A 26,998-nucleotide genomic window follows, 5' to 3' on the forward strand; every position below is an offset into this window, starting at 1 on the left:
ATGGCACGTGAATTGCAGGTTAAGAATCCCTGTTCTGATGGATGAGGAAGTGAGGTCCCACAGGTAGGTGTGAGAATGAGGAAAGGGGAAACACTCACTGGTTGGTGTGGGGGGTTCGCTGTTCATATCGAAGAACAATTTCTGTCATCAGGGGATGGAACTCAACAGTATGGGGGACCCAGCCCAAGTAATTCAGACTGAATATAGTGGAAAGAAGGAGGCTGTTTAAGTTTTGTGATTGGAGAAGTGAGAGCTTCCTTTGTAGGAAGATTGACTAGGCAACAGTGAGCACCATGGATTGACTTTGGCAAGACTGGAGGCTGGTCAGCTAGAAGCTTAGCACACATTCACACGTGAGATGAGAGGAAATAGAATAGTTGCAGCATCAGAACTCATTGCACTTAGAAGAGAACCCTGCACTCTCTGTGGTCCACAAGGTCCCACATGGTTTTGCTTCTGCCTGCCTCTGGCCGCGTCTGCTGTCCTAGCCTACTCACTAATTATGCTCCAGCCACACTGGTCTCCCTCACTTCCTTGAAGGAGCCGCCCCTTTCCTCCCTTAGGGTCTTACACATGCTATTCCCTCTGCTTCTCACTCTGCTTCGCTAACTTCTCACTCTTCAGATCCCATCTCAATATCAGTAGGTTCCCAACTCCAGTTAGTCTCTCTTAGGAAATCTTAGTTCTTTCCTTCATAGTATCTTCTATAATTTGCCTTTATAGATTTGTATGTTTACTTGTTTAATGTCTCTTTATTTTCATTAGATTATAAGATTGATGATGATAGGTGTCTGGTGCCCAGCAGACAGCCAGGTACATAGAGGGTGGTCAATAATATCCACCAGGTAAATGAATGAACCTTTTTGAACCAGTTTTCTTGTTTATATAGTGGGAGAATAAATTCCAACCTTGTAGAGCAGTTGAGAGGATTGCTACATCCTAGTAATGTAGCTAAAAGGGAAGGATGAGTATGGATATGTAGAGGCACACTGAGCTGGGAATGAGGGTAAATGTGGGAGCTGGGTGGCTGGCGTTGCTCTCTGAAGTGGGAGGTGGCCGGGAGTAAGAAGAAGGTGGTAATAGGGAGGGGCCTAGAATGCAACGGGAAGAGTGGTGGGGTGCACAGGGCAGGCAGTGGGGGTGAAGGTGTTTGTAGAGTAGCCCACAGACATGCTTGGTAAGATTTACTGTTGAAATCTGTTAGACCGGATGATGTATTATTCATCTAAAGCTTGAAGACTTCCCAGCTCTGCCTCAACACCTTCACTAACTAGCAGCCCGTTTATTTGTCCAGTGAGCAGTCATTTGCTGGTAGGCCTTCTTGGTGGATGCTGAGAATGTAAAAAAGAACAGGATGTGATCCCTTAAGGACCCCGCAGTGGGGGTGGGATGACTGTGAAGCAGACACATAAATAGCAGAGAATGATAAAAGTGATGGGTAATGGCAGGCACAGGGTGCTGTGGAAGCATGCTGCAGGGCTCCGCGCTAATCTGCTCAGTTCCAAGAAGCCTTCCTGAGGGAGGTGAGATTTCGTCTCAAAGCAAAATAGAAGTAGGTTAAGTAGCATCCAGATCGTTCAGGGTCATGCCAAGGAAAGCAGAGTACAGAGAATCATGGAAGGTTTTCATACAAAGTACCTATGATGGGACCAAATACGCATAATATGTAGATGTCTGGGATGCCGTAAGTTGAAGAGACCTGCACTGAGGTGGAGAATCATGCTGATTTTCCCTTCTCTGGAAATAGCTCTAATGCATGGAGGTGATATTGTGCCTGGCCACAGCTAATTGATCTGGAGCTACACACCTAATAATACCAGCTGAGCCAGTCAGGTTGTCTCTCCAGCTGTGTGCAACTTGAAAGATGGAGGCTGGAGGCCTTTGAAGGTGAAGCATATTAATGACAGCTCAACCCCTGCTGCTGGGGCCCCTGTGGCTCCCCTTCCTGAGGTAGCTTATTCCACTCTTTCGATTTCATGAGTTAGCTCAGTAACCTCTTAATAAGTTGCCATTTTAAAAGTTTAGTTAGCCAGAATTGGTTTCTGTTGTTTCCAAGTAAAATAGTCTTATTACATATAATAACCTATTGCATAATAATTATTATGTAAATGTGTTTGGTGTTGAAATAAATTTTAAAAACAATACATTTAAAAAAATTGCTTGAAGGGCAGTCAGTTGGCTCAGTTGGTTAGAGCGCACGCAGTGCTTACAACACCAAGGTCACCGGTTCGATTCCCACATCAGCCAGTGAGCTGCGCCCTCCACAACTAGATTGAAAACAACAACTTGGAGCTGATGGGTCCTGGAAAAACACACTGTTCCCCAATATTCCCTAATTTAAAAAAAAAATTGCTTGAGGGAGACTTTTGTGGAGAATACAGTTGGAGAAGTGCTGTTGCACAACATCCCAGTGGAGCTGCCTGAAGGCAGTTGGGTGCAGGGTGGTGTGAAGCTCAGAGCAAGAGCTGAGTGGAAGGGGTAAGCTTGCATGACGTCAGCAAATGGAAGGCATTGGGAATAAATGCTATCCAGGACATGTACAGTGTAAGGAGAGAAAAGGTTGAGGACAGAACTCCAGGAGTTCTAGCTGAAAGAAAGGAATCTACAGAGGAGACTGAAAAGAGGGCGCCAGAGAAATAGGAGGAACAAATAGGAGAGAGTGCTGTCAGGGATGCCAAAAAAATAGGCCTTTTTAGGAAGGAGGGCGTGGCCAACAGTGCCAAATGTTGCCGAGACTGCAAAGAGTCGATTCGATTTGATTTAGCCACACAAAAATGCTAGTGAACAATTTCACGGCTGACAGTTAAGCATTAAATGGCAAGTATAAAAGTAGAGAGATGGTTGCCCACTACTTTTTCAGAAAATTTGGCTCTGCCAGGACAAAAACAAGATGTCCAAAAAGTAGTGCTAGTAAGGGATGGGAGAGCTGAGTTTTACAGTCATGGCCTACTGGGTTTCCAGTGTTTCCCATTATTTTCAGAGGCATTCATCCATATCTAAAGACCAATGTAGACAGTTACTGGGATGCTGAACTGACTGCCATGCTCCTCTCTTGCCCAGGATTATCAGTTCCCCAAACTGATTAGAGACTATTTTTAAGTTAATCTAGTATGGAGGTTGTCAGAGGGTCCTGACAGGAAGCAGGATTACATAGAGGGAAGGGTAGTTATAAGTGTTTGAACTTGTTACCATTTACACCAAGTGAGAAAGGAGTTAATCACACCTCTCTCCTATCCTGGTGACGGTAGTTTTATTTCTCCTCATGCTGGTCTTGTCTACCCTCTTGCTCTGTGGAGAACTTGGACCATTTTGCCTCGTTGCAGCCAAGGTAGTTGCAGTAACTGCTAAACCTGTTCCTGGCCGTCCCACCCAGTCCCTTTCCTGTTTTTTAACCCAGACTTCTTCCAATCTGTTGTACCTGGGGCATAATGTATTCATTATCCAATGGTCATCCCCAAGGGCAAATGGGGCTGTTCTTTGGAGGGTGGTTTTATTTTGGGTCCCCCATCCCAATTCTGACCACATGCATAGAACAATGTTTGGCAAACTGTGGTTTGTGAGCAAAACCCAGCCCATCGTCTGTTTTTATATGGTCCGAGGACTGAGAACAGTTTTTACATTTTTAAATGGTTAAAAAAAAGCAAAAGAATTATATTTCACAACTCATGAATATTACATGAAATTTAAATTTCATTGTCCACACGTAGGAACAAAGTTAAGAACAAAACTCCAGGGAACACCAATATTTTAAAAAGTAGCTGAAGGAGGGCCGGCCCGGTGGCTCAGGCGGTTGAAGCTCCGTGCTCCTAACTCCGAAGGCTGCCAGTTCGATTCCCACATGGGCCAGTGGGCTCTCAACCACAAGGTTGCCGGTTCAATTCCTCAAGTCCCACAAGGGATGGTGGGTTGCGCCCCCTGCAACTAAGACTGAACACAGCACGCTGAGCTGCCGCTGAGCTCCGGGATGGCTCAGTTGGTTGGAGCACGGGCTCTCAACCACAAGGTTGTCGGTTCAACTCCCGCAAGGGATGGCGGGCTGTGCCCCCTGCAACTAGAAACGGCAACTGGACCTGGAGCTGAGCTGCGCCCTCCACAACTAAGACTGAAAGGACAACAACTTGAAGCTGAATGGCACCCTCCACACTAAGATTGAAAGGACAACAACTTGACTTGGAAAAAAATCCTGGAAGTACACACTGTTCCCCAATAAAGTCCTGTTCCCCTTCCCTAACTGAAAAAAAAAAAAAGTAGCTGAAGGAAAGTAACACAGGAAGGAGACTGAGAAGGAGATGTCCACAAAGTGGACAGAAAAACTAGAAGGAGGCTGGGAGCACAGCCATGCTCTTTCATTTACATGTTGCCTATGGCTGTTTCCTAGCCAGGCTGAGTATTCAGGTCAGACAGGGTGGCCCACAAAGCCAAGAATATTTACTATCTGGTCCTTAACGGCAAAAGTTTGCTGATACCCTGGATGGCGGATACCCTGGATGGCGGTGTGTCATCTATCTCCCCCTCCAGTCCTGGTGATGTCTCACACTTGTATACTTTCCTAGGAGCCTGAATCTTTCCACCGCAGGAACTACTGAATGGGTTAGTCCATAAAGGGAGGGACATTGGGAACATGTTCTGTTTTTTGGAGTGTAACACAAGGATTTCCAAACCTTACGCCAATCCTGGTGCTCCCCCTGCCCTTTCCCCCTCCTCAAACACACATTAGTTTTAGACTATCCAGGAGGTTATGAGGTGGTTTTTGTTTGGGGCTGTTATTGTGCTATCTTTTTCAAAAGGGAGTATGGATTTTGAAAGTCTCAGAAACATGGGTGGACCATATTCACATAGATTAATTTCTAAGATTACTTAATTGCTACATTAGTTCTTTCTCACTGCATCTTCCCCCAACCCTTCTGTCTTTCTCTTTCTCTTTTCTATCAAACTTGCAGCATATACACTGACAGTTTCTTCCTCACCTCCCACTTACTGCTCAGCCCACCTCAATCTGGAGTCGACTCCCACTACAACACTGAAACGGCTCTCAGCAACTTTGTCAGCCATCTCCTAAGTACCAAATGTAAGGACACTTTCCAATCCTTCCTTGATGTCTGAGAAGCACCTGATAATGCTGACCTCCTTCACGGAGCACCTCTACTTCTCGGAATCTGCTTCTTCCGTGTTCTTTTAGCTCTCTGGATGCTCCTGGTGCCACCAGATTCTTACACGTCAGTGTATTTCAGTGTACTGGTTATCACCTAGGACCTATATGGTGTTTCAGAAAGCTCAGCCTAGGCGTCTGCAAGGTGTGTACTTCCCAGCCTTCCCGGTGGCTTCCTATTAGATTCTCTCCATAGGAGGCAGGAGATCAAAAGGCAGGAGAAACCGAAAAGCTTCCTGCTTTAGTTTCTAACACAGTGGCAGTTGCTGGTAGCTACAGCAGCAGCAAGAACCGGGTAATTCTGGACTCTCGCCTCTTGGGCACAGGAAGTGCGTTCTCAGTGATCCAGCCTTGATGGCGATGGCAGCTTTTCAGTAGACCCAGAGCTGATGATGACAGCGTCTCTCCCAGGGCACCACAAGTAGGCGTGGATTCCCGCTCAGGGGCAATAGCATCTTCTGATTTCCAGGCATTCCTTTCCTATTTGCACCTCCAGCCATTCTCTTTTTCCTTTTTGCACTTCTTGCCTTTTTAACACCTTTGTAACAAATGCTCTATATTAAATTCTCTCAGTCTGGAACACCTTGAGTGGATATATGTTCCTGACTGGATCTTGGATCCTGACTGCTATGAGGTTTGGGGTTTGAACTCACCCAGACATATGTCCTTGTGTCACTTTCCGCTCATCTCTGCACGGTTCACTTGGGTGGCCTTATCCACCACCTCTGCTTCAACATTTGTGCTGATGATTCTCAAATGAAGGTTCTTCAGCCCATTGCTGAAATCCATACCCATATAGCTCACGCTTCCTGCATGGCTGTTCCACAGGCATCTCAAATTCAATATGTACAAAACTAAATTCATTCTCTTCTCCATCAAACCTGCTCCTATGGCATTCTATTTCAAATCAGCCCATTCACTGACCACCCACCCAGCCACCCAATCTAGAAACCTGTGTGTTATTCCTGACCCCTCCATTTCACTTTCCCACATCTAACCAGTAGCCGAGCCCTTAGATTTTTCTTCCTAATTATCTTAATATTCGATTCCCTCCACCTCCTCTGTTCATGACTTAATTCAGCTCTTAACATTGCTCACCTAAATTATTACTGTATTGCTATAAAAGGGCAGTGTGTGTGTGCGCGCACACACACACACAACTTTTTATTTGATGTCACATACTACAGACTCTTGACCAGCAGTTTTGCCTCAATTCTTTCTAAGCTCAAGTCCATTGTTTGAAATATCGGAACAATTCTTTTAAAATGTTGAAATGATTGTGTACTCCTCGATTGTACTGTCTCCATCATCTACTAAGTAAAAGCCAGACTCTCCTTGTGGCATAACAGGGCTTATGTGATCTGGTTCTTGCCAGAGCTAGCTCATCTTGACACTCCCCACCTTCTCCCCATGACCAAACAGGGTCACGTGAGCAGTCTCCACGACATTCACATCCATCTTCACAGAGGTCTCCAAAGGAAGGGTCTCTGAATCCCTTTAATTTTTACACATTTGCCTGTCCCTTGACTTAGAATGCTTTTTTCTTCCCTCATGTTCTGCTGGTCAAATTGGTTTTCCTTCAAGAGTCTTAGAAGCCTTCCTGATTATGTCTCACCTATTCTTTCATTTTCATAGAATTACTACTTCCAAAACACTTGGCATATTCTTATTTGAATACATTACATTGTAGTGTATTTATTCATTGACCCCTCCCCCACAAGACTTTAAGCTCTTTAAAGACAGGAATATGCCTTATTCGTTTTTGTGTTTCTAGTACTGGGCCCAATAGTTAGCACTTAATAAATTTTCACAATATTTCTGTAGAAAGAATTATAGCTAAGGAGAGTGTCTCTCTGAGAAAGAGCAGGAGTCTGAAGAGCCCTGGCGGTTGCAGTGAACAGGCGCTTCCCCACTGCAGCCTCTGGCACTGGGTGGCGCTGCTCTGAAGAGCCCGTGGGTTAGATTACAGGCTGAGGCTTTTGACCTGATATTACAGAGGGATCCCCACCAGGAGGCAGACATTCCTCCACACCTACCCAGACCAGTTACACACCCCACTGTGGCCTGGTGAAAGAGCCTTCTTCAGGAGGTTGCTCTCCCCAGGCCTCCCTCCCCAGCGACTGATGATGTTAAACCCTTCTCTTCTATGATTGGCTGAGCCAGAAAAGGCAAGGACGCTATTGGAAGTGAGCTGGCAGAACGTGATCTGGGAGGGAGTTTGGGGACCTGGGTCAGCTGGTTGGTAGCTTGTGGCCCACTGTGTGGGTGAAACATGGATCATGAGAAGAGTCGGGGAGCTGCGCTACTGCGGCTGCTACACCTTCTGTGGCTGCTGCCCCACTCCTGGACCGCCCTTCAAGGTATGACAGCACCTCCCCTTTACTTCCATTCTGAGGGGCAGGAGCCTAGGGAGCCAACTCAGCCTGTGAAGAAGAGCCCTGGGCTTTTAAGTGGTGGGAAGTACTGTGGGATAGTGGAAACTAACCGAATTGGGGAAGGGAGCTACTATGAATGGACAGCAAAGGATGTCAGAGGTGCTTTATATGTTTCCTTTAAGAATCTCTTGAAGCAGAGATTAGTATATCCATTTTACAGATGAAGAAAAGAAGACTTAGAGTTTAAGTAACTTGTGCAGGTTCACACAGTTGGAAAGTGGTAGAGCTGGGATTTGAACAAAGCAAATGTTATTGCTACTGTTCTACTCAAGAGTCTACTCTGCGCTGTCATCAACTCGCCTTGTCATTCTTGAGAAGTCTCTTATCTTCATTGGTCCTTAATTGCCTTCTCTGAAAAGGATGGGGCAGAATGGAAGAATAATCTGGAAGAACCTTCTTATTCTAAATGTCTATTATTCTAGGTATGACGTATTGGGTGGAAGGTTACCTACTGGTTGGGGGATTCCTGCCTGATGTTTTAAGGAATAGGGTTATTTCTTGCAGCTATAGGGTCACTTTCCCCAGTCCTCTCAAGGGCTGGAAAGTTGAAGGGGGGGGAAACGTTTTCAGAGAGGACTGATGCCAATGAAACGCCTGAAAGGAAGCCTGGAGACTGGTTATTCAGTTTACCATGTGTGTCTAGGCGTAGGAGGGAACAGTGTCATCTATAGCTTGGGGAGCCGTGACCATTCCTTTGCTCTGCATTCTAATACTGGGGACCCCATCCAGGCCCTTTGCAAGTCAATGTGGAGGCTTCTATGAATTAGACAAAGGTCTCCGTTTTGGGAGGATGCAGCCCTGTGCCGGATACATGGCGGGGTGAGCAAAGTGCCAGCTAGATTTCAGCCTCCAACTACCTCGTTGGCTGGATGCCTTTGTGTAGTGCACAAACACACAACCAACACTGCGGCTGAATCTGTCACTTGAGACAGTGGACCTTTTTTAGTTTTTAAAACTTTAGACAGTTGGCCTCTTCATGGGCAGAGGTAGTTTGGAGAGATAATGTAATTGCTTTTTCACCCCACTGGGTGGGAGAGCCCAAATAACAGACACCAGCGGGGGTTATGGCCCATCCCAGCCCTCTCTTTGTAGCAGGCCTGGCTGTTTTCTAAGCTGAAGAGGAAGAGAAGACTCCCACCTTCCTGAACCCCGCCCTGTCTCCTTTGCAGTTCCTACTTCAGGATGGCGGAATGATCTGCAAAACCACACATTCCTGCACACGATGTTCTGTCAGAATGGGAGTCCCAGCGTGGGACTTTCTGAGGCCTATGACGGGGACCAGCTTTTCTCCTTCGACTTTTCCCGGAATACTCGAGTACCTCGCCTGCCTGAATTTGCCGACTGGGCGCAGAAGTCTGGAGATAATTCTACCATTCTCTTTGACGAAAAATTCTGCCAAACCATGATGCACAAAATAGGCCCAGTACTTGAAGGGCAAATCCCAGTGTCTAGAGGTCAGGGATTTTTCGGGAGTGGGGGGCTACATTGTTAACCTAATTAATCTATACAATGAATTATTCCCCTTCACACCAGCCCCGCACCTCTGGTGCCTCTTGGTTCTCCGCTAGGACCTTTAGTTTTCTACCAGCCATGGGCTGCACTCTGTTTTTGTTGTAAAGCAGAAGACAAGTGCCTAGGATGTATAATAGAGGCATTCAAAGCTACCGTGTTTCCCTGAAAATAAGACCTAGCCGGACAATCAGCTCTAATGTATCTTTTGGAGCAAAAATTAATATAAGATATGGTTTTATGTTACTATAAGACTGGGTATAATATAATATAATATAATACAATACAATAATGTAATATAATATATAATATAATACTGGGTCTTATATTAATTTTTGCTCCAAAAGACGCATTAGAGCTGATTGTCCGGCTAGGTCTTATTTTCTGGGAAACACGGTATTTATTGAACTTGATGAATTCAGCAGGGAGCAATTAATGTGCACTGAATATTAGTGCTTGTGTTACAGTACTATGCTCAGCAAGATAGAATAGGGGAAAGGGAGCATCTGATGATATACCTGTGTTTTAATGAGAACACAATGTGTGGTTAGATGCCGCTGTGAGGTCTGGACAGGAAGTGTTGCAGGAAGTCAGGGTGGAGAGGTCCAGAGTGGCCTGGATCTGGCTCTGCCTCTTGGTCCAGCTCTGGTTCTTGCCTGGAAGAAGACCCCTTCAAAGCCCCAGCACCTCCCTCATCTCACCTCTCTAAGCCCGTCGCACTGACTGTCTCTGCCCACTTGTCTGTATGCCACGTCCCTTCCAAATACTGGGGTACCACCTAAACTAGTCCTTTCTTTTCCTCATTCCTCAATCCCCCACTAGGGTTTCCTGTCGCTGAGGTGTTCACGCTGAAGCCCCTGGAGTTTGGCAAGCCCAACACGCTGGTCTGTTTTGTCAGTAATCTCTTCCCGCCCACACTGACAGTGAACTGGCAGCATCATTCCACCCCTGTGGAAGGAGTCGGGCCCACTTTTGTCTCAGCCGTTGATGGACTCAGCTTCCAGGCCTTTTCTTACTTAAACTTCACACCGTCACCCTCTGACCTTTTTTCCTGCATCGTGACTCATGAAATTGACAGCTACACAGCAATTGCCTACTGGGGTGAGACCCTTCTCCCTGGAAGCCTGGTTCATTTGGGGACAAAACGGGATAGACCTGTGGGAGGGCCTTCTTTCTCTCCTTGGACCTGGTTTAGTCCATTCTGAGCTTGTTTAGTCACTCTGAGCCAACCTCAATCTTCCATGCCTCAGTTTCTCCCTTGTCAGCCCAGACACCTACATCATTCCCTTGGGTGGGGCGCTCCCCAGCCAGGCTCCAGGCAGACCTGCTCCCCTTTTTCTCCAGTGCCCCAGAACGCGCTGCCCTCAGATCTTCTGGAAAACGTGCTGTGTGGTGTGGCCTTCGGCCTGGGGGTGCTGGGCATCCTTGTTGGCTTAGTCCTCATAATCTACTTCCGGAGACCTTGCTCAGGGGGTATGTGGGGGCATCTGGAGGGCAGCGAGCGCGGCGGTGTGTGTGCGTGCCAGGACTGCCCTGCGGCACGGGGCGGTCCCTGAGTGGGGAGGCCTGTCTGGGGCACCGTGCGGCATTCTCCTTATTGGGGTCCCAGTTACACGCAGTGACGGGTCACAGGAATGGCTTGAGTGGGAGAGGTGATGTGGGGAGCTGTAGGACGGGTGCTTGCAGATGATTTGGGGACAAGGAGAGATCAGCTTCTGCAGGGTGTGCTGCAGGTAGGGAGGGGCTTCGGGGAGGAGTGGGATCCCCCTGATGGCTTTCCTCTGTCCTTTGTCCTCAGACTGATTCTTCCTGACCAGAGTCTGATGCCAGCAACTTCGGCCATCCTAGCAGGGTAGCAGGGGGTGCTCAGCTTTCTCACATCCTGCCCAGGACGCTCCTTCCCAGAGCAGAAGGCCTTGGTACGGCCCGGGGCGTGTGTGTATGTACAGGAGGGGGCTCTGCCTCCTCAGGCTTGCACCCAGGGGAACCCAGCGTGGTCTACCTGTCATGACCACATCCCTTCCCTCTTCAAGGTAATAAATCTCATAACTTCATATCAGTGTGGCTTCTTTTTTAACTCATGATATTTATTTTTGGATATCTCAACTTGAGCGGGTTGTCATTTCAAATTCAACATGCCTTAACCTGAACACAGCTTGCCCTCATCAGGGAGGGAAATGGGAAAACCCCAACTCCTCCGCTGCCTCCTGTCCCCTGGTTCAGCACCACACAGTGGCTTTTACTCCTATGGGTTTATGCAAAATATGTGAGAAATGAAGGCAGGGCTCCTTTCTGATAATCTCCCAAAATGGTGAAGGGAGCTGCTTGTGGGAGTTTTTTGCATTTTACTGTTTGTGAAAATATTTATACATAGCATAGGCTGCCTTGAGAAATATATAACCCCCTGCAAACTTCACCAGGGGAAACAGGAGCTAAGGAATGGGAAAAATAAGCCTTCAGATGCTATTCTAATTTCACCATATCGGTTCTGTGAAACAGTTTAAGCAAACTCCTGAAGTGAAGTTTGAGCAGCCTGTAAGGGCCCAGAAGTCACGTGCCCTCCCAAATGGTCTTTCTTTGGCTTGAGTGGATCGTCCCAGGAGAACTGACGGTGCTGTCTTGGGTGGATAGTGGGGGAAGGGAGCATGTGACTACTGGGGGTAAATTACTTTGCATGTGCTTTGCTTCTTTCTTGAGGGTCTGGGAGTTGCTTTGGAGGAGAGGGTGGCATTAAGGTTAAGAGTGAATTTATTTTGGTAATAGTAAGGGAGACTCATTGTACTAGAATCTAAGGGAAAATATCCAGTTCTTTCCAGGAGTTGGTACTTCTCTGAACCATCTCATTTCTGAGAGCAGCATGTGTACTGGTGTGTGTATGGGCTATGGAACCAGGCTGCTGGGAATTCAACTGTGACTGTTAAATTTTAGCTGTGTGCACTTGGACAAGTTACTTAACCTCTCTGTGCCTTATCATTTTCTATAAAAAGATGCTGATCACAATAGTGCCTACCTTAATAGGGTTGTTGTTGAAACTTAAATAAGTTAGTATCCATAGAATGCTTAGAACAGTGTTTGGCACATAGAGAATGTGCTCAATAACTTAGCAAGGATTTCATGGGAACTTAGCAGCATCTTTGACTTCTTTCTCTTTTCTGGAACCTACTTGGAATCTACCCTCAATTACTGTATTTTCTCCCTTTGAGATGTTTTTCTGTTTCTCTTCACTTTACCATTCTACATCTATATATTATTGCTTTCTACTTCTTCCTGATTTCTATCTCTCTATTTTCCAACTTATCCAGGAATTCCCGCCAGTCAAGCCTTACAGCTGTTTTTGTTATGCTGTGTGACCTTAGACAAATCACATCCGCTCTCCGGGACTCAAATTCCTCATCTGTACAATGATGGGCTTAGGTTAGCTGCACTCTGATCAAGCATTCTATTAGACAGTCACTTAGAATACACGAGAAGCAGTCAAGATCCTCTTTACTCTGGTGTCCCCCTTCTAATAACAAATATTACTCACTCTTCCCAGCGGGAGTCCTGTTCTGCAACGAATGTTTCCACCCACTTCCTTGACAATATCACGTCTGTCTTCACTTTAGGGCATTTGCCCAGGCTTTTCCCTTTCACCGGAATACCTTCTTTATTCTGCTCCATTTGTTCCCCTCTTTTTTTTTGTATTTTTAAAGGTTTTTATTAAAATATAGCTAACATACAAAATTATATTAGTTTCAGGTATATATCATAGTTATTCCACAGTACCCACCTAACACAATACAGTTATTACCATATTACTGATTATATTCCCAATGCTAAAGAAGTGGTCACCATGATAAGTCCAGCAACCATCTGACACTGTACCACGCTATTGATCTTTCCCCTCCTTTTAGATTTTTAAAATTAGAGTTGACATTCAATATTATTTTATATTAATTTCAAATATACAGCCTACTGGTTAGACATTTATATAATTTAGGAAGTGATCCCCCTGACTAGTACCCACCTGGCACTATACATAGTTATCACCATGTAATTGATTATATTCCCTATATTTTACATCCCCGTGACTATTTTGTAACTACTAGTTTGTATTTCTTAATCCCTTCACCTTCCCCCCTGTCTCCAACTTCTCTCTCATCTATCACCCCAATAGATATAGTACCTATCGGGACTATACGTAGTTATTACAATATCATTGACTATATTCCTTATGCTTTACCCTACATTCCCATGACTACTGTGTAAGTAACAATTTGTACTTCTTAATCCCGTCTCCTTTTCAATCACCCCTAACCACCCTCCTATCTGGCAACCATCAAAATGTTCTCTATATATGAGTTTGTTCCTGTTTCATTTGTTTGTTTATTTTGTTGTTTTAGATTCCCCTCATACGTGAAATCATATGATATTTGTTTTTCACTGTCTGACTTACTACACTCAGGACAATACCCTCTAGGTCAATCCATGTTGTTGCATACGGCAAGATTTCCTTCTTTTTTATGGCTGAGTACTATTCCATTGTATATATGTACCACCTCTTCTTTATCCAGTCATCCATTCAGGGACACACGCCCAGGTTGCCTCCACGTCTTGGCTGATGTAAATAATGCTTTAATGAACATGTGGGTGAGCACATCCCCTCGAAGTAGCCTTTTAGGTTTGTTCAGATAAATATCCAGATATGGGATTACTAGGTCTTACTTTGTTTCTTGTTATAGCTTTTGTTTTAAAGTCTATTTTGTCTAGTATAAGTATTGCTACCCCAGGTTTTTCTTTGTTTGTTTGTTTCCATTTTCATGAAATTTCTTTTTCCATTCCTTTACTTTCAGTCTGTGTATGTCTTTCCACCTGAAGTGAGTCTCTTGGAGGCAGCATATGTAAAGATCTTGCTTTCTTATTCATTCAGCCCCACTATGTTTTGATTGGACCATTTAATCCATTTCCATTGAAAGTAATTGTTGATAGGTATGTAGCTTTTGCCGTTTTATTATTCACATTTTTTACTTTTTTTTCATCTTAAAGAAGTCCCTCTAAGATTTCTTATAATACTGGTTTGGTAATGATGAACTCCTGTAGCTCTTTCTTGTCTGGGAAGCTCTTTATCTGTCTTTCAATTCTAAACGATAGCTTTGCTGGGTAGAGTAGTGTTGGTCATAGATCCTTGCTTTTCATCACTTTGAATATTCCCTTCTTGCCTGCAAAGTTTCTGCTGAGACATCATCTACAGTCTTATGGGGGTGCCTTGTAGGTAACTGCTTTTTCTGCTTTTAAGATTCTCTCTTTGTCTTTAACCTTTGGCATTTTAATTATGATGTGTCTTGTTGTGGACCTCTTTGGGTTCATCTTGTTTGGGACTCTCTGTGCTCCCTGGACTTGTATGTCTATTTCCTTCGCCAGGTCAGAGAAGTTTTTTGTCATTATTTCTTCAATAGGTTTTCAATTCCTTGCTTTCTCTCTTCTTCTGGTACCCCCATAATGTGAATGTTGGTATGCTTGATGCCCCTTAAACTCTCCTCAATTTTTTGGATTCTTTTTTCTTTTTGCTCTTTAGGTTGGGTGTTTTCTTCTGCCTTATTTTCTACATCACTGGTTCATTCGATCCTCTATTTCATGTAATCTGCTATTGATTCCCTGTAATGTATTCTTCATTTCTGAACTGGTTCTGTTTCATGTTTTCTATCTCCATTTTTATGTTTCCTATCTCTGTGTTGAAGTTCTCCCTGAGATCCTTGAGCATCCTTATTACCAGTGTTTGAAACTGTGCATCTGGTAGATTGCTTGTCTCCATTTTTAGTTCTTTTTCTGAAGCTTTGTTCTGTTCTTTTATCTGGGAGATGTTTCTTTGTCTCTTCATTTTGGCTGCCTCTCTGTATTTGTTTCTGTGTATTAGGTAAGGCTGCTATGTCTTCTGGTCTCAGCAGAGTGGCCTTATGTAGTAGGTGTGCTGTGGGGCTCAGTAGCACAGTCTTCCAGATTACCTGAGACACGCACTCCAGGTGTGTCCCTTGTGTGTGTTGTGTGTGCCCTCCCCTTGTAGTTGAGCGTTAGTTGCTATTTGCACATCAGTGAGAGGGACTCATTGGTTGTGAGGACTGGCCATGACTACAGTGGAGGAGCTGTGGTACAGGGGCTGACCCTACAGAGCAGGATCTGCCTCATCAAGGCTCTGGTTCCTGCCCAATCCGCCCCTTGGGTGTGTCTTTCTTGGAGGTACCTGGGTGATGCTCCAGATTGTTTTGAAGCAAGCCACTGGGGCTGCCAGCCCCAGGACCGCCTTGGAGGGGATCCACTGCAGGTCAAGTTCAGCCACAGCCTGTGCTCCATCTGGGGCCACCCACAGGAGCCACAAAGCAATCTGCAGATGGCTGCTACCTGTGCTGTGCTTGGAAGCTGAGAACCAAGGCTGGCTGTCACTAGCTGTCACTAGTGCTGAGCTTAGGGCTACTCAGCCAGAGGTATAGGACATGCTCAAGCCAGATTCTGCTTGTCTGGGTTCCACAAAACTTTGAGAGACCTTAGGAAAGTCTGCAGCATGAGCTAAGGCAGGTTGTTTGTATAAAAAAGCCAGTGGAAGTGGCATTGTTGTTCCTGAAAGTTATGTGGGCAGGGGCCTCGAATCACGAGGGCATGGTGAATGAATGGTGGAGATTTAAATATGGTGGCCGCCTGCGACTGACTGCACACTGGGGAGGGGAGGGCTGAACAAAGAAACAATGGCCTCAAACAGTTCCTCCGTCCAGGAGAAAGCTGCCACGTCAGCCCTTGTCCCGAAGCCAGACAACTCAGTTCCCCACCATATGTCCCTGCTGCCTTTCTAGTTGCTGCCCAGCACTGGAGCTCAGCGTAAGTCCTTGCGTGGTCCCTTTAAGAGAAGCCGCTGGGACTCCAGCCACCTTCAGTCTCTCTCAGCCACAATCTCCGCTGTTTTTCACAACTAGAAATTATGGGGACTGCTCTCCCTGGCACTGGAACCCTGAGTTAGAGGGGGGCTGGGACCTCTCACTCCTCCAGGGGTAGGAGGACCTCCACAGCCAAGATATCTTTCCTGATTTTTAATGGTCACCTGCGGGTGCAAGACCTGCCCATTCCACGTCTCTTCCCTTCCTACCAGTCTCAAGATGGCTTCTTCTGCATGTTGTAGGGCTTTGGTTCAGCAAGATTTTAGACGCTGTCAATTACAGTTGTTTTGTAGTTTAGTTGTAATTTTGATGTGGCCACGAGAGAAGGTAAGCACAGCGTTTACCTACTGCACCATCTTGACTGGAACTTGGAAACATCGGTTTGGCAACCCTTGCACAAAAGAAAAGTCAGACATTCTTTGGATTCGATTCAGATGATGAAAGTAAATCATCTATTCTTTTAGTAGATGTATCCAATTCAGAAGTAGCCTCAGAGGACTTTTGAGCGTTCCCAGGGGCTTGGCCAGATGGCATGGAGGAAACCTGCTTGTTCCCATCTTAAACCAAGACTATAGATTCAACACTATAGATTCTTCAAAACCTCTTCCATGAACCTATCCCTAATCCTGCAGCCCTATTTAGTCTTTATTGAACTCTTCCAAGACTTAGCACACAAGTCTTAGAAGCTCTCAACCCAGAATTTACTCTCAAGAATATCCTGCCTTGTTTCATATGTTAATTATTTTTACCCCACTAGTTTGTAATTTCTATAATTCAGGGATCACAGTTTATACCCCTACCAACATAGCAAAGTAGTTCTCATTTTCATTTACCATAATTGAAACTTGAAATTATTTGACTTTCAAATATTGGCAATATGGTGGGTGTAAAGTAGTATCTTGTTTTAATTTGCCTTTGCCGCATTACTCGTGAGGCTGGGCATCTCTTCACAGGGGTCTCTCTCTGTGAATTGCTGATTCATATCTTTTGTCTGTTTTAAAAATTGAATTTTCTTGTCTTTTTCTTGTAAATTCGTGAGGATTTCTAATATATTCTATATACTAATCTTATTCCAGTATAAATATTTCAAATGTATTCTTCCAGTTTGCTGCTCATCAGTTAAATTTGTTCTTTCCCTGAGTATAATTATTTAATTTTGACAGTCAAAACCCTTGTGGTTTGTGCTTTCATGATCTTATGAAATTCTTTCCACCTGCGAGGCAGTAAAGTTACAATTTTTGCTAGAATATCAAGGGATAAGGTAATACTCCATTTTCTCAGTAAGGCTATTTTAAAAGTTTTTGACCAATTTTAACATACACAATTTTAAGGATATAGAAGTTATGGGGAAATAGTCAAATAGTCAAACTACCTTTATTTAGCTACCAACTCACTAATGTAAAAATCACAGTTTGTAATCTAATATGTTAATATGGGCATATTGCTGTTTCTACATTCATATTCCATAAAAACAATTTTATTGTAATTCTCATGGATTTGTTACTTGAGATCATTTTAGGATAATGTAATGTCTCCAAACAGCTTTGAGAGGGGGGCCTTAATTTGGAAAGAACTTACATATAAGGTAGTCCCCTCTTTTCTGATAAATAATTTTGGGTAGACTTACATATATTTTGGGTAGTCTACATACATAGACTTACATATACATATTTGGGTAGACTTACATATAAGGTAGTCCCTAAGGACTTACATATAAGGTAGTCCCGTCTTTTCTGATAAATAATTTTGGGTAGAAAGCTTTTCCTTATATTTATCTGGCTATGCATGATATTCCACTATGCTGTTCTATTAATGGTATTGTTTTGCTTTCATATTTAGATCTTTATTAATCTTGAATTTTTCTATGTGGTGTAAGGGTACAACTTTTTTCCTCCAAATAGTAAATCAATCTTAATACCATTTACCAAATATTCCATTTATTTCCAGAGACTTTATACCAAGTTCCCCTCGATGCATGGGTTTGTCTCTGGATTATTCAATTCCATTGGTTTGTAAGTTCATACTGTTTTAATTATGGCTTTTTAATGTCTTCATATTTGGTAGGGCTCATTTTCATTACTTCTTTACCACCTCACTTCCCCCCCAAAAAACTCACTTTGCTTTTCTTTATCAAAATTGTCTAAGAAATGCATGGATTTTATTTCCATCTACACTTTAGAATCAGCTTGTCAAATTCTCCCCAATCCTGCTATGATTTTGGTTGGGACATCATTTTGGTTAGAGATATTGGGGGCAATTGACTTTTTTGTTATGTAGGATGCCCCATCCATGAAAATTATGCCTCTTCATTTCTTGAGGTATTCATTTATGTAATTTAATAAAGTTTTCTTTTTTCTCATAAAGTCTTTACTCTTATTTTAATTTCTAAATGTATTATGTTTTTTATTACTATTATAAATGGTTGTCAATTTTCAATGATTTTTTAAAATAAATAATTAGGAGTATAGGACTTAGAATCATAAATCTGAGTTAAAGTTATGGTTTTTTACTTAGTATTTGGGTAAATCTGGGCAATTCCCTCTGCCTCCATTTTCTCATGATGAAGATGGAAGATAAAACATTCTTCAAGAGAGTGGCAGCTGATCAGGTAAAATATCCTCTAGTAGTTCAAGTAATTGGGCTGCAGGATAGAAGGATGATGAATTGGTGACAGCAACGTACCCCAGGAGTTGGGGGTCTAGCGTAGTGGATCCTGACAGAGAATAGAGAGTGAGAGGAGAGGGGTGGAGGTGGGCGGGGGCAGAGTGGAGAGTGATGTAATCCTAGCAGGGTGCAGGCGTGTGTAGTTTTGAAGAGATATGGAAGGAAGTCAGAAATGTGGTCTCATGCTACTGGTTTTAGCTTACAAATGATTGATGGGTTGAGCAAGTTTTGAGTTTATAAAGGGGAAGCATGAGTTAAAACCATCTGTCTACAAAAGTAACCTGAGAACTTGTAGGGAGCAACGTTAGGAAGTACCTAGAAGAGATTTATTATTATGGCCATACTCTCAGGAAAAGCATGAGACCCCATTTGTGACTTCCTTCAGTGTGCAGTACCAGTGATGGTATTATAGTTCATTTTTGTTTTAGCCGGCTCAGCCTCCTGGTAGACCTCCCACAGCACCTCACAATATCGCCAAGCTCATGGATGGAGCTGTATGCCAGGTCTGCGATGCCAACCGCCTTCTTCTTCTCTGACATGAATCCAGCCCAGTAGTGAAGGCTCCAGGCGCCCTCCATGGACAGGACCCCCTATCCACCATGCACACAATGACTTCTCTTTTCTATTTTAAGTCCACTGGCCTTTTTGCCTACTCGCTTGAACATAAATTCTTTTCTTTAGAGATGTTTATTCTCACTCCCCAACTGACCTGTAAGCGAATGACAAATGACATGGGGCAGAGTCCATATCTCCTAGCTCTGGGTATCCCATTAGTGCTTTGCACATAAACACGGTGGTCAGTCCACTTCTGGCATGTGGTGGCCTGGCCAGGAGAGGCAGTGGGAGCCGGAGGACTCACTCTTTGGGCCCTTGCATAGTGGCAGTGAAATTGGAACAGCATGTGGGAAGCTGGCTGATGCTCTCAGTCCTAGTCTACATAAATAGTTATATCACCAACAATGGACAGGGCAGTTGAAATATTCTTTTGGGTTCCCTGGAGGTGGGGGATAGATAGAACTATGTCTGTACAAAAAAAAAACAAAAAACAAAAAACAAAACAAAACAAAAAAGAAAAAAAAAGAAGTCGGGTTAAGAGGAAGAGAGAAGGGAAGAAACGGCTTCGCCAAGCACAGGTCTCAGGTTTTTTCTGTCCGGCTTTATTCTAAAAAATCACCCTCAGTCTTCTCATTAATGGAGAAGTGAAATCTACATTTCCTGCCCATGCCTTACTGAAGGTTTCACATCTCCTTTGGCTGCCAGAGCAGAGACCTAGGCACGAGAGGGAACTCCACTCAGCCTCAGCACGCTGGCGGAGGGCCACACCTGTGTGGGCACAGGACCACACAGTGGGCATGCCTGTGCCAGGGCAGGCTTTGTAAACCTTGGAAAGGATCCCAGGACATCCTTCCCGCAAGGTTAGTCTCCCTCCCACCTAGGGGTGGAGGAGAGTGTAAGGGGAAAGTGTGTGTGTGTAGGAGAATTCAGTTTGAAACTGTTGAAAGAGAAAGTGAAAGGTTCTAAGAGCAGAAGGAATTCTGACAACAGGAAAGATAAGACTTGGGTGGATCGGATGGCTCTTCCCTTTGTCCTGTGCTCAGTGGAAGCCACCACTAGCTACCTTTATGTGGGTCATCTCAGTCCCAGGAGGTAGCGAGTGTTTGGGCACGCCTCAGCGTGTGTGTGTGTGTGTGTGTGTGTGCCTCTAGCCCTGGGGTGTTTATCTTTGGACCTGTTTTCAAAACTGTAAAATGAGGACAATTAACAGGCCTTTTAAGATTAAATAAGACAGCGTTTAAAGGGCATACCCAACGTAGGATCTGTCACAAAGTAGAAGTTTAACAAATTTTGGACTCCCCACCCCCTTTTCTGCCTATTTCAACCCACGTGAGGCCCATTCCAACCCACCTGATGGTCCATTGGAGGAATCAGAGTACAGACCAATCTTATAACCACAGTGGGGTTGAGAGTGCGGGCGGCTGGGAAACATGGGCACAGCTTCAGTTAAGCATAATTATACAAAACACGTCTCTTGTTTCTGATATTCATCTTTGCATTTACTTTTGGTGCATGTGCTTCCCCCCCACTTCCATTTTTCTTCATAAAGATCACAAATTTCTTAGGGTCAGGGACTGTGGGTGAGGACAGATAAGTGTGAAGATAAGGGGCTCCCTCCTAATCCTTTCTTTTAACTCTGTCTTTTCCAGGGGGAGAGAAGTAGGGAAGCTTTACTATCTTATTGTTCTAGTGGCTTCATACTATAGGGACCTGCCCTCAGTCAGATGGGACCAATGGGGCAAACACACAGGGGAGTTTCGAGTTTGGGGGAGACAGATGAGCTTTGGGCACTGGCCCATCACCAGCTATTTAGCAAGGGGTTTAAGTGGAGTTACCCTGCGGTCTGACCTGACATGGGTCAGGTTCCAGAAAGCAGAAAGGAGGAAATGAAGGTCCACTGGCTGGAACAAAAGAAGCGCCGGAGGCCCAGGGAGGGATTTGCAGGCCTGTGTCCTTGCCCTCTAAGGTGGAACTGCTTTCGTTATTCTGCTGTCTTGCTTTGAGCCAGAGAGAACCCTGCACTCTCCCTGCGCCTCCTTCCTTCTCAGCAGCCCCGCCTCTGCCACCTGCCCCAGAAGGCCCTGTGTCCTCTGTCTTCTGGGTGACAGGGCAGACCAAGGGTTATGTAATATCTTCCTAAGAAACCTCCCTTTAAGGAACAAAAGAGGTTATCTAGGCCCAATCTTTGGGAAGGACAGTAAGAGGAAACAGTTAAATCAGCGGGCAGTCCGCATCCTGGGAATACTGGGAGTATTATCTCCACTGACCCAGGGAAATCTACCTACAGACTGGTTGTTCTACAAGGAAGAGTTAAAAAAGAGACCAGTGGTTAAAGCCTAGGACAGGATGACATTTACCTAGTAACTGATGACGCTAGGCTGAGGCACTCAATGATTTGTCTATGTTTGCCCCGGCTACCCAGGCAATCTGACAACCCTCAGTTTGGGACGCGACTTAGATGGGCTGGTAGGAACAAGTTTAGTATCTAGGGGCTGGGTAGGTCCAAATCACTCATTTAGTCAAGAGACCCGGGCAATACCATATTCTGCTCAGGTCTGGAGATCATCTACTCAGGCTGGGGTTTCTGGGGCGGGTGAGGACACGAGGCCCCCTGGAAGAGCTGGTCCAGGGGACCGAATTCCCTGCATCTCTCCAGAGCAGATCATGACCACACTCCTGCGGCTGCTGCTGGGCCTCAGCCTGGGCTGCACCGGAGCAGGTAAGGACATTTCTTCCTGGGCCTTCCTTTGCTCTGCTCCTGTTGTAGGCTGAGAACGTTCAGTTTTGTTACTGGATTTGGACACCCCAGACTATGACATACTCCTATAGCACTTATACTGTGCCTTTGTGGCAATTTTAATAGTAATGAAGCTGTGTGATTATTTGTGTAATATGGATCTCCTGCTGGAATGTAGGCCAGGACGTCTGCCTTGTTTGCTGCCCTGCCAGCTCCCAGCGCAGTGCCTGGCACGTAGTGAATGCCTCACAAGTATATGTGGAGTGAATAGTTACTAATATATCCAGCACGAAACAAGGCTGACTCTTTCCCTTTACCCCCATTCCCACTCAATAATTTGCCTTATTAAAGGTCTTGTCCTGGGTAAATTGTTGTGTTTAAACATGTAAATAATCTTGGGCCACCTTCCATAAAACAGGATTTAACAATATCTCGCTACTGCCAGCTAATCTGTTAATCGGGGCTCTCAGGGACCCTAGTACATGAGCTGGGTTAGCAGATGCTGCCCGAGGTGGGAAACTGTGCCCCACGGTGTAGCCGAGCCTGGCCTCTGAACTGCCTCCTCTCTGGCTCCTGCAGGGGGCTTTGTGGCCCATGTGGAAAGCACCTGTCTGTTGGATGACAATGGGACTGCACAGGATTTCACCTATTGCATCTCCTTCAACAAAGATTTGCTGACCTGCTGGGATCCAAACGAGCGCCAAATGGCCCCTTGTGAATTTGGGGCACTGCATCGCTTGGCCATCTTCCTGTCAAATTACCTCAACACCCACAAAGTCCTCATCCAGCGATTATCTCAGGGGCGCCAGGACTGTACCACACACACAGAGCCCTTCTGGGGATCACTGACCCACAGGACACGTAAGGAGGGAGCGATGAGGGGCTGAGAGGAAGCACAGGAAGAGAAGAGAGGCCAGGAAGGATTCCTTAGCAGGCAAGGGGGTTGAGATTTGGGCAGAAAAGAAGCAGAAGATGTATGGACCTGGATGTAGAAAGAGGGTGGGTTGACCCCAAGGGGAAACAAGGTGGTTGGTGGGGGTAGAGCAGGAATAAAGAGAAGGAGGGGATGTGTGAACCAGAGGAGCCCTTGCGGGGAGGGTCCGCATGTTTCCTCCTAGGCAGGGCATCCCAGGGTGCAGACCACAGTTCGACCCGGGCTGTGTCAGAATAACCAGAATGGTGTTGCTCAAGTACGCATGCCTTTTTATCCTGGGTTCTGATATTCTAGGTCTGGGATGGGCCTAGACATAGGAATATTTGGAGAGCCTCTGATGTGTATGCTCCCTCACCCTTACCGCTTGTATTGAGAATGACTTGAGATTGGTAGAGGAAAGCTTGAAGATCTCCACAGGACAAAGTAGTGTGTCCTGACATGTGATTTCTGAACCACCTTTTTCTGAATTGCCTGGGGAAGGTGCTTGTTTCAAACACAAGCCCTTCAGATCCATTAAACGAAAACATCTGGAGATGCAGGCTAGGGAATCTGCATTTTAACACAATTTCTTGGATTTTTATTTAAGATTTTCTTTGAAAAGCAAAGACAGAGGCAAGCAAGAGGGTCACCTAGGAGAATAAACTAGTAAATAATGGCAGTATTAACAATCTCATTAATTTGGACTATGCTAATCCAAATTTAAGAGAGCCCTGAGTTAGGCTTGTTTCCTTAAACTATCTGAGGAAAAAAAGCTTTATTTAGCAACTTAATTTGTTAACAAGATTTGAGGACAGAAGTCTTTCTACCTTTACATAAACCCCAACTTGCAACTCCAGACAACTCTTAGCTTATGTGCTTGAAATAAATACAGTGATTCCTGAAACAGTTTGCAGTTCAGACTCGGCTTCTCCTTATTTTGATCAAACATAATTTTGGAGGAGAAAAGAAAGGAAGGGGCAGTGAAGGAATGGGAGAAAAGGAAGAGCGAAGCAGGAGTAAATTCTAATTCCCTATTTTCAAAGGGATGTGTGTTGGCATAGGGTGGGGTTGGGGAGGGGAAGTTGGCACAATCCATGAAGAATTGAAGCAGGAAAGAAGTCAGGTTGGAGGAAAAGCCCTCTTTTGTGACCACGTTTTCCTCCTATGCAGGGCCACCATCTGTGCAAGTAGCCAAAACCACTCCTTTTAACACAAGGGAGCCAGTGATGCTGGCCTGCTACGTGTGGGGCTTCTATCCAGCGGACGTGACCATCACGTGGTGGAAGAATGGGCAGCTTGTCCTTCCTCATGGCAGTGCCCAAAAGATTGCCCAGCCCAATGGAGACTGGACGTACCAGACCCTCTCCCATTTAGCCACCAGCCCCTCCTTCTGGGATACCTACACCTGCGTGGTGGAGCACGTTGGAGCTGCAGAGCCCATCCGTCAGGACTGGAGTAAGGGCATGGCAGGCCGGAGGATTAGGGCCAAAGCAGAGCCATTGCAAGTGGGTGGTGGAAAAGAACAGCAGTATTTTGGCAAAGGGAGTGAGATGTGGAGAGGTCCGTGGCATATGGTAGAGAGGGAGATGATGAGAATGAGAAGTGGGTCTGAAGGAATGTATGGGCAGTTTCTGACGGGAGATGGGGCAATGGGATACAGGAACGGAAAGTTCTCTGGTGTCTCTGTTGCTATGGTAGTGTGGGTGATGTGGTGTGCTTGTCCGAGGGCCGGAAGGAAGCAGGGCTGTCCTGAAAAGAGGATGTACATTTCAGAACCCCAAATTGTGATGCAATATTCCAGGATCCCCAGATTTCAGCTATTCTGTTGTCAGGTCAGGAATGGGAATTAGAGAAATAAAGAAGGTCGCAGAAGAAAAAGGACTGTTTCTTGGTGTGGGGGCAATACTGAATGTGGGCTGCTATATCAGGGAGGAAAAGCCATAGCTGCTAGACACTTTGCTTGCATGCTCAGGGCTAGTGAACAAGGAAGCAGTCACCAGGATTAGAAGGAGTTAAAGGAACTGAGAGAAGTGCACACAGATTTGGGGATTTTTGGGAAAGAGAAGAAGAAAGGAGGAAGAGGAAGGGTGTCTGAAAAGGGCCAGTGGACAGAACCCCGGACTGGCTGCTGAGACCAAACTTTCCCCTGTGGGGAGTGTGGTGTCTGGCTGGGCAGCTGAGAAGGGCATGAGGAGCGGAGAGTGGAACCCGCAGGCTCACCTGAGCTCTCCTGGGAAAGTCTCCTTCATACCCTCACAGGCAGTTTCCTTTGGTGGTGGAATATTCATTTTAGCATGGGAAAGGGATCCAGGTGGGACAGGAGTTAGAGTAGGACCAGCTCTGGAAAGGGGATGGAGACAGGTTCTGGAAGGACACATGGGAAATCTGGATGTGGACAGGTAGGAGACACATTAAGACACATAAGACACATAGCTCATGGAATGGAACCATTGGACTTTAGAAAAGATGTTTTAATAGGAAAGTACTCAGATAGAGCAAGTAAGGGAGCAAACATTGTCACCATGGAATACTTGTATTTTGGGTGAAGGAAGAAAGTAGGGTCCCTTGAGAGGTCCTGCTGTATTAAGAGGCAGGCGCTACCTCTAGGGAGAGTGGTCCCTCGGGGTTACTCTAGGAGTAGAGATTCACAGGATGGGGGTTTTGAGGAGGGGTTGGTGTGAGCCAGACCCTTGGGGTTGGAATTAAGCACCTTTGCACCTGCTGGGTGGAGGTCGCAATAAATTAAGTTGTTCTGGGAATGAGCGACAGAGATCGGTTCTAGTCAGTTTGTGTTTTTGCAGCACCTGGGCTGTCCCCGGAGCAGATAGTGAAGGTTTCTGTGGCTGCGGCGACTCTGGGCCTGGGCTTCATCATCTTCTCTCTCGGGGTGCTCAGCTGTCAGAGAGCTGGCTCCTCTGGTGAGTGACCCTCCTGAGCTCCCAGCGCCACTCTCACTCCCAGTCTCTGCTCACATCCTGTGTGTGATTGGTTTTCCCAATGCTACCCCATTTGCTGTGAATAATGCCAGCTACTTTTATCTACAAAGACTGTCCTCTAATCAAGTATCTTCCTCTCCTAGGCTATACTTCCCTCCCTGGGGCCAATTATCCGGAAGGTAACATCTGTGTTGGTCTGTTTGCCTACTGGTGCTTTGGAAGGGGTGAAGTTGGAGGGGGTCAGCATTGGGTTCAGCTGATCGTGCTTATAGTAGGGGTGAGCTACCCAGGATCTAGCCAAGAGCACGTTTAAGCCGCCATTGTTGGGATTAGGAGCAGGAAAGAGGAGAGCCTACCCTTCTCTTCTAACCAATGGAGTGCCTGTGGGGAGGAGGCTGAAGGTGGGTGTCACTGTATTAAAGGCTCTGGCATGATGGTTATAGAGACAAATGATGGGGTAAGGGGGTTTGAAGGCTTATTATGTTCTTTTTATTTCTTCAGCAGGTCGGCACATTTCCTAGAGGCAGGATTCTACAACTTCCACGCCGAGTGAGAAAGAGATTCATACTTGTAGTGATACTGCAGTGCCCCTCCAACATCCTCAAAGCCTCCAGATTTTTCTGGATCTTATGATTTCTCCATCCAGTTCTTTGAATTTCCTAGTACCCCTCTCCCTCCATGTAAACTTTAGCGACTTGGGGGAACTCATTGCTGGGAATATTTTGTAACCAAGTTATTGTCCGAGGCTTATTTCTGGGTGAACATAATCTGGGGAGGGAAGTTAAAGGCCCCTCTGGGGGCCCCACGTGCCACAGAGGGTGCTGAGTCGCTGGTGATCATCTCTGAGGAATAAACTCTGGTGGAAGTATTGCTTTCCCATGCTTTTTCCTGAGGCGCTAGGGAAGCCCTACGGGCAGAGTTAGTGGCTGGGGTTGATTCTCTCCTACTCCAGTGGAGGAGTCAGTGCCTCCTCCCATTTTCCCATCTAGACATGACAGAAATTGGGTTTTTTATTATTATGATTTATAATTCATAAGAAGAAATTAAACTGTCTTGGGATGGAGTGGCAGAGTAAGGTAGAGGAAGGGAGTAACTATTTTCCTTACCTCATCAGGGGTAGGTCTTGTGAGTTCTTACTTGTAAATGGCTGACATTGTGGGGTACTCAGTGAGCCCACCATAGTGACATGAGCTGTTTG

General features: G+C 45.5%; 2 protein-coding genes across 4 annotated transcripts; both read left to right on the forward strand.

Annotated features, from left to right (window-relative positions):
• The first annotated feature begins 7,357 nt into the window (after positions 1-7,357).
• Positions 7,358-11,147, forward strand: LOC308495470 (HLA class II histocompatibility antigen, DM alpha chain). The gene is made up of 5 exons (XM_081043757.1): positions 7,358-7,509; positions 8,754-9,038; positions 9,916-10,194; positions 10,438-10,566; positions 10,892-11,147. The coding sequence occupies exons 1-5, from the start codon at positions 7,422-7,424 to the stop codon at positions 10,894-10,896; spliced, it is 786 nt and encodes a 261-aa protein (XP_080899883.1). The 5' UTR covers positions 7,358-7,421; the 3' UTR covers positions 10,897-11,147.
• Positions 11,148-19,764: 8,617 nt separating this feature from the next.
• LOC308495433 (HLA class II histocompatibility antigen, DM beta chain) lies at positions 19,765-26,670 on the forward strand. 3 transcript variants are annotated; one of them, XM_081043634.1, is made up of 7 exons: positions 19,765-20,074; positions 21,871-21,933; positions 22,531-22,812; positions 24,035-24,319; positions 25,666-25,782; positions 25,944-25,979; positions 26,302-26,670. In XM_081043634.1, exons 2-7 carry the CDS (start codon positions 21,879-21,881, stop codon positions 26,319-26,321), a joined length of 795 nt encoding a protein of 264 aa, XP_080899760.1. In that variant the 5' UTR covers positions 19,765-20,074; positions 21,871-21,878; the 3' UTR covers positions 26,322-26,670. The 3 variants fall into 3 exon arrangements, with proteins under 3 accessions (XP_080899760.1, XP_080899759.1, XP_080899761.1); XM_081043633.1 differs by lacking the exon at positions 19,765-20,074 and adding an exon at positions 21,395-21,680; XM_081043635.1 differs by lacking the exon at positions 19,765-20,074 and adding an exon at positions 21,659-21,767.
• Positions 26,671-26,998: the final 328 nt, after the last annotated feature.

The sequence above is a fragment of the Rhinolophus hipposideros genome (genome assembly GCF_964194185.1).
Source record: "Rhinolophus hipposideros genome assembly, chromosome: 3".
Lineage (NCBI taxonomy): Eukaryota > Metazoa > Chordata > Mammalia > Chiroptera > Rhinolophidae > Rhinolophus > Rhinolophus hipposideros.